Source organism: Pteropus alecto, unplaced genomic scaffold (assembly GCF_000325575.1).
Source record: "Pteropus alecto unplaced genomic scaffold, ASM32557v1 scaffold155, whole genome shotgun sequence".
NCBI classification, from domain to species: Eukaryota; Metazoa; Chordata; class Mammalia; order Chiroptera; family Pteropodidae; genus Pteropus; species Pteropus alecto.
Genome location: NW_006438113.1, coordinates 13,706,358 through 13,713,585, shown reverse-complemented (window position 1 = coordinate 13,713,585; position 7,228 = coordinate 13,706,358). Strand labels below are relative to the sequence as shown.

At 49.6% G+C, this 7,228-nt stretch overlaps 1 protein-coding gene across 7 annotated transcripts in view; it reads right to left on the bottom strand.

Moving 5' to 3' along the window:
- The window catches only part of AIFM2 (apoptosis inducing factor, mitochondria associated 2), a 15,084-nt gene extending 7,864 nt beyond the window's left edge, over positions 1-7,220 (bottom strand). For 5 of the 7 annotated variants that reach the window (XM_015592237.2, XM_015592240.2, XM_015592239.2 and 2 more), the window contains exons 1-3: positions 6,862-7,220; positions 1,119-1,312; positions 686-801 (exon numbers count right to left, since the gene is read on the bottom strand). In XM_015592237.2, the coding sequence (XP_015447723.1) occupies positions 686-801; positions 1,119-1,296 (294 nt within the window). In that variant the 5' untranslated portion in view covers positions 1,297-1,312; positions 6,862-7,220. Of the gene's footprint in view, positions 1-685; positions 802-1,118; positions 1,333-6,861 lie in introns of those variants that run through there. The other 2 variants (XM_006915555.3, XM_025049338.1) reach the window with 2 other exon arrangements.
- Positions 7,221-7,228: the final 8 nt, after the last annotated feature.

Genomic DNA, 7,228 nt, shown 5'->3' with positions numbered 1-7,228 from the left:
CCCGCCAAACCTTTAGCTTTGAATAGAGTAGAGGGCCAGGCTGGAGGTGACCCTCAATATGATGAGTGAGTTGGTGGCAGCTCACTGATGGAGCTCTCCTCACTGTAATTATAAACCAGGCACCGTGCTACACATTTGGGCTGAAGAATCCAGGAGTGAAGAAAACCTCTGCCCCCATGACTTCCTTTTCCAGGGATAGAGATCACATTTGTGCCTGCCCTTTGATTCTAGCCAGCAAGGAGGGCTCCCTGTGCTGGCCAGGCCTGGGGCTGGTCCAAAACACTGGCTTTCAGAATGTGGGCTCAGTGAAACTACCTGAGTTGAAATCTTAGCTGAGTCTCTTCCCAGCTATGGGATCCTAGACAAGCCACTCACCCCCTTGGTAAAGTAGGGCCATACCACCTCCCTCACAGTCATGGTGGGCATTAAATGAAATTATATCAGGCTTAAGACAGTGTCTAGCATACAGGAAAAGCTCAAGAAATATCTGCCACCACACTTGTGGCTGCTGTGGTCAGGCCTTGGCTTAAGAGGAAGCTGTTATCTAACCAGCATCAGGTAGGGGGGAATACTTGGGGACCATAGAGGACTCTCTAAATCCTTGAAGAGACCCACCCAGGTCTCCTCTCACCAACAGCCATGTCCTCCTGAAGCAGCTGATGGACTGGTCAGCCCCTGTGCTCACCTCACCATTCTCCAGCAGCACCATCTGTTTCTTCAGGTCGATCTCAACCACCAGGCCCTGTCGGAAGCTTTCCTTGAAGCTCACGGAGTAAGAAATGAAAGTCTTTTTGGCAAACCCTGGGGAGTGGGTGGACACAAAATAGGTCACAATGTAAAACTGGGCTGCCCACAGGAGGCCAGATAACTCAGAACCTTTCCTGAGCTACATACCAACAGGGGTGCCCTTGGCCAAAGAGCTGAACCAGCGCCATACCCGAGGTATCCACCACCTCCCAAGATGCCAGTCTGGGCCTCATGTCCTCAGGGAAGCTCGAGCTCTTATTTCTGGGGCCTTGAGATAGTAGCTGCTTAAGGCCAGTGACCTTAACCACCCCCAGACCCACAGCATGACAAGACCACCCCCGCCAAGAAAGTCCCAGAAATAAGTCCATTACCTTTCTCCACGGAGGCCCGGAGGGCTGCCACGTTGTGGTGAAAGGAGTCCTTCATGTCCACCAGCATGAAGGAGATGTTCAGTGCCTGCAGCTGGCTGGCAGCAGCGATCCCACCAAAGCCCCCGCCCACGATCACCACGTGCACGCCTTTCATGTCCACTGAGACCTGGGACCCCATCTCAAACCAGGCACTGCTGGGATAGGAGAGACCACACTGGAGTCAAGGGGGACTTGAGGCTAGGAGGGCAGGGGCGAGCACACAGCAAGAAAGGCCTCAAATGCCAAGGCTTGATCTTTTTAATTATGTAATCATCCATTAACAAAATTCCAATTTTGTAAAATTTGAACTAAATTCCAAAGTAATGAAGGGTATCATAATTCCATCCCACCCCCTAACCACCCAGTTCCCTCCTCCAAGGCATCCCCTGTTACCAAGTTTATATGAATCCTGCTAGACATATTCTGGATATAATCAATTATATTTAGCACACATTAAACTATTCTGCACCTTTTTTTCACTCAATATATGTGCTCACTCAACGACATACATTAATTGAGCTCCTGTTCCTTGACATGCGATCCTATGGTCAGAGAGAAAGACAGATAGGGTACCTGACCTTGTAAAGGCGGGGCTTACAAACTCAAAGGGCCAGGTGATGTGGGAAGCTGGTGAGGTGCACAGTAATAGAAATAATAGGCACACCTGTGGGGACTGCAAGCAAGGCCACATCAAAGGAACTAAACAAAATTGATTAAGCCTTGCACTAATCTGTGACCAGATTCTGCTGACTCGCAGGTCACTAGCTTGAGCCCCAGGACTAAAGAGATCAACTAGCAGGTTATGACAATCAGCTTGCAAACTAGGATGTGGTGTGACCAAGGCCATGACAGTGGGGTGGGGAAGAGTGGCCTGCAGTGGGCAGATCATTCCCCCGAGTATTCCTGAGACAGCGGATGTACACCAGGACTGCTGGACAACATCCCCCAAGAGACGGTGGGGCAAAAAGAAATACCTGCTGGGGAAGAAACAGTGCTGATTAATGACCAAGAAGGAATGTCTGCTGGCAGGAAAGAGCGTGGGGGAGAAGTTCTGATCATGCAGGCTCCAATGAGAGAGGGGAAACATGGTCCTGCCTGATGGCCAGACAGGGGAGCTGTCATCAGTGATAGTGCCTGCAGAGGGTGGGGGGCCTGGTCTGCAGGCCGAGTGCACCCCAGGCTCACCCTCACACATGGACTGCAGCAGCCTGATCAGCTCCCAGCAAACTGAGAACAAACCTTGGCTGAGTCCCTAAGGAGCTAAATTTCAAGAAACTCTTGGCCAAGAGCTAGACACTGGAGGACATCTGAGGTAGAGGACAGAGCTGGGCTGGGTCACTAGATGCTGAGCCGCTGAGCACAGACGAAAAAAGAAGGTGGCAAATCCTGCCTGGACTCCCCCAGCCAGCCTGGGAGGGGTTGTTGGGAGATGCTATCCCTGGTCTGTGCTGGGCTCTAAAAAGAGGCAGAAATAAACCAAGCTGCCAAAGAGAGACACTAAGGAAAGAAGCAAAGCTCACGCTGCACAGAAAGCAGGAAGAGGCCCAACAGCTGCTATAGGCTTCAGAGAGGGGAGGTTCACAGTGGGGGATGACAGGTTGGGTGGCAAGGAAGGAGGAAGTGGACTCAGGCCAACCTTGAAGGACAGACAGCAAGCTGCCCAAAGGCTTGATGGGGAAGCATGTTCCAGCCCATCTGGAACTCTCTCAGGCAGCACTGCAGGTAGCCGGAAGGCCACCACTCTGTCCTGCATCATCTGTGTGGCCTGAGGCACAACCCTTCCCCTCTCTGGGCCTCCATTTACCCTCTGTAATGGTAGGGGACACCCTGAGATGTCCTTGCACACACAGGTTTCCAAGACATGGTGGCCTCAAATCTTCCCACATTTACGAGGGCAGCTTATGGTTGGACCTACAGGCATCATTCTCATTGGTATTCAAATGCCCATTGCCTAACTTGTCCCTGGGGGAGGGAGAACCTAGAGAAGGAGGGTAGATCTGGCACAGGAGAATGGCAGGAATTTAACATCGTCTCTCACTGACTAAGTGGTCCCCAGTGCACTGAGGCTTGGACAGTCTACCCATTTACAGAGGAAGAAACTGAGCCCTCAGCAGGGCTGGGACCAGGACAAGTACACACCAGGCAGTGCCGCCTTTGCTGCTCCAGGCCCTCAGAAAAGTTGTCCAGAGCTTATTCACTGAGTGTTCATCAAGCAGAATCTGCCAACTGAGCCAAAAGGAGAAAATCTCCTGGGAACCAAAACCCAAGAAAACCCAGGGGCCCAGGCAGAATTCAGGAGTGAACACTAGGAGCTGAGCAGAGCCTGGGAATGTGGCAGGCGATAAGGCAGGCAGGCTATGGAAGGAGTATGTCTTACCTGCTCCCTTCAGCATGGCTCCCTCTGTGCTAGCCTGCCCTTGGAGTCAGCAGCTAGCAAGGAGGTCTGAGAAACACCCAGAGGGCTCTGCTTCCAAGCTGGCTGGGCACACGCCAGAGCGGGGCTACACAGCTTGTTAGAGAGAGGGGGTCCACCATGGGTCAGGTCACACTGGACCACCCAGGGAAGCTCAAGGAAGAGCCTTTGTAAATAGCTGGGGGAAGGGCCTTCTCCACAGAGGGAATAGCTTGGGCCAAGAAGTCCAGTGGCAGAAAGGAAGGCTTAGGACAAATTCAGAGAACAAGGTGGGGATGCCAGGAGGGCGAGGGACAGGGGCCAGCATACACAACGCCAGGGCAACGTTTGGGCCTACATGTCCAGTTCTAACCACCAGGCCTGCCCTGGGTCCCTCACAGGGTCTCCTTCTCAGGGAGGAGAAAAAGCCCAGCGACCGGAGTGCAAGCCTGATGGGCAGTGGATTGACCAAAGGAGTCGAACCCTTTGGCGCCCCCAGGATCATCACCTGGCTTCCCTAAAGGGCAAACCCTGGCCTGTCCACCTAGGTACACCCTCAACGAAGGCAAATTGCCTCTCTGGAGGTCCAGTGGGGGGTCTGGAGTGTGAAGGCACACCAGGTCCATAAGGGGCTAGGTAAGGGGACGGGAGAGGGTTTTATACACCAAGCCACCTGACCCTCTCCTGGAATCTGCTCTTTTCTCTCCTCTACTGACCTCTGACACTCCCACTACAGAATGGGGGGCTGAGAGCTCTCCAGCCGATTGCACCCTTTTTCCTCAGCAGTCTCCCTTGCCCAACACTCCTGGACACAGCTTCTCCCTTGGCTCTTCCAGTGCCAATTCTTGCCTGACCCCTGAGCACAGCTGGACTTTGTCAGACACCTAAACCTTGGGCTTAAGCTATGAACCTGCATTTCCAGCCACACACCTTGTAAGTGCCCAAAAAACATGTGTGCAAATGATGATGTTGAATTATATGTTCTAATGTAGCAGGGGTGTTGGGCCAACAGCCTCAATCAATGGGAGACTCAATCAATGGAAGACTATAGGATACATTGTTATATACCCATACAGTGGAATATTCTGAAGCCATTTATTTTTAGAGTGGATGATTTTTACATGAAAAGTTTGTTCCTGATTTGTCCACACACAGAGAATGCACAAGACCAAGCGTGACTCATAATGTAAACTATGGTCTTTGTGTGATTATGTCAATGCATGTTCATCAACTACAATAAGTATATCCCTCTGGTAAGGGATGTTGATAACGGGAGAGGCTCTGTATGTGTGAGGACAAAAAGCACATGGGAAATCTCTGCACCTTCCCCTTAATTAGCTGTAAACCTGACACTACTCTAAAAAAATTAAGTCTTTAAAAAGCGTTTGTCCATGAAAAGGTCAGATAATAGAACAGCATGTACAGCCTAATCCCATTTATGGGCAACCAGATAATGTACTTAGCTACATATACACGCATACATGTAATGAATATAAGAGCTAGCATTCATTACACTTTTACCCATACCTTTGCATTGAATAGGTGTGTTTTTCTCCCCATTTTGGAAAGTCAGTAACTTGCCTAAGTTCAATCCTCAACAGTCTGACAGACCTGCGCCCCAAACCAATATGGTCATAGACGTCACCAGATGATGTTTTTACTTTCTTCTTTGAGCTTTTTTTTTGTATCGTTTGAAAATTTTTAAACGAGTATATCATTTTTACAGAAATAATAAAGCTTTAAAAACAGGACAGGCCTCCTACCATCTAATTTTTATAAACTGAGATATTATACATATAAAACTCGCTATTGTAAAGTGTACAATTCAGTGGTTTCTTTCACAAAGTTGTACGATCATCATCATGATCTAATACCAGAACATTTTATTCACCCTAAAAAAAAAAAAAAACCCACATTTATTAGCAGTCACTCCCCATTTCCTCCTCCCTCTAGGCCCTGACAGCCACTAATCTTTCTGTATCTACTGATTTGCCTATTCCATACCTTTTCTGTCTGGTTTATTTCACTTAGCATGTTTTATAATAATATTCCATTTTATGGAGATACCACATTTTGTTTATCCATTTGTCAGTTGATGTATACTTGGGTTGTTTCCACCTTTTGGCTATCGTAACTAATGCTGCTATAAATATTCGTGTACATGTTTTTGTGTGAAAATATATTTTTAATTTTCTTGAGTATACCTTGGAGTGGAATTGCTGGGTCCTATGGCAACTCTAGATTCAACTTTTTGAGAAACCACCAAACCCGTCATCTGATTTTTAACTCAACATCAAACCAAGGGAGAGAGCTGAATCCGCCTAGATTCAGGAAGGTTAGCATAAAAGACGTCCAAGAGAACAAATACTAATTGTCCAGTAACTCCTAAAGAATTTTACTCCTCCCCCAACATACACACACAATCTGGTTTACCCTGGAATTTTCTCAGTATATCCTGTTTTCTCTATCAAGGACATCCAGTCTCACACCAATGAGAGTCTTCTCTAATAATACAGATTTTAGAAATCTACTGAAAAGCAAGGAAGTTACATTTATGCCAAAGTAGTTGAGAGGTCACACCTCTGAAGACATAGAGCAGGAACCATGTGGGCTTTGATCAAAGCAAGGACACCACCTAGGTTTGCTTTATAGAGATTACAAATAAAATACACAGCTGCACCCAGCGTAGATTTCTACAGCCATGTTTCCAGAGTGGCCACCCTGAATGAGAGGCCTGCTAGAGGGATTCCAAGCACCATGACTGTCTCGTCTCCACATGGGGGAGGGAGCAGGGGCCACAGCCTCCCTCACTGGACACCAGATGACAGGTTCAGAAGTAGGTATTCCATAGCCAGACCCCCAGGGAACACATGCTGGCTATAACCCAAAAAAGACCAATTTCGAAAAGGGACTCAAAGTCTGAAGAAGAAGCTGTCCTTTCATGCCCAGGAGAGGGCAGCTCTGGGCAGACAGTCTCCGATGTCATACACACTCTTGTACAAAAACTTAGGCCATGAAACTTGTACTTTTTCCTGGGATCCAGTCACTTTGTGGTTCCCGTAACACCCCCATTATCTGTCCACTGTGTCTGGACCCTGGCTTCTTCATTTCACCACCAGCTAAAGACCAGGCTGGCCCTGGAATACACTTCCTTTCCACAGCTCCACCACTTAATCTTACTTGGGTAACACAGGTATTTCCTTCCTAGAGACAGAGGTTTTCCTCCTGCCCTGTGACACCAGCTTCCACTCCGCAGCGACTCTCAGAGCAACCCCATGACAGGAGAGGAGGAAACAGGGTAATCCGTCTTACCTGGGAAGACTTAGCCGGACTTTCAGGGAGCAGACGGCAAGGGGCGAGTTTGCCCTGGCTTCTCCGGAAGTAAACCTCCTTGTTGTGTTTTAGGGGAACAAGGGTGGTGCAGGCCCGAGCCCCGTATCCCAAAGACGACAGCCCCTTCCTCCCAAGGCCGCACTCGGGCCCACCAACCTCCGACGCTGTCCGTTGCCTTTTCCAGGCCCTGATGCGCCCTTGTTTCGGGCGTCTGTGAAGCCCGGCAGGCGCGAGGGACCTCGAAAGGCCGACGAGCACGTCACCTCACACGCCAGCTGCCTCCCACCGCCACGTCGCTCCGCCCGGTGCCTCCGGTCGCGGCGGGGCCCCGAGGCCTCTCCCGGCC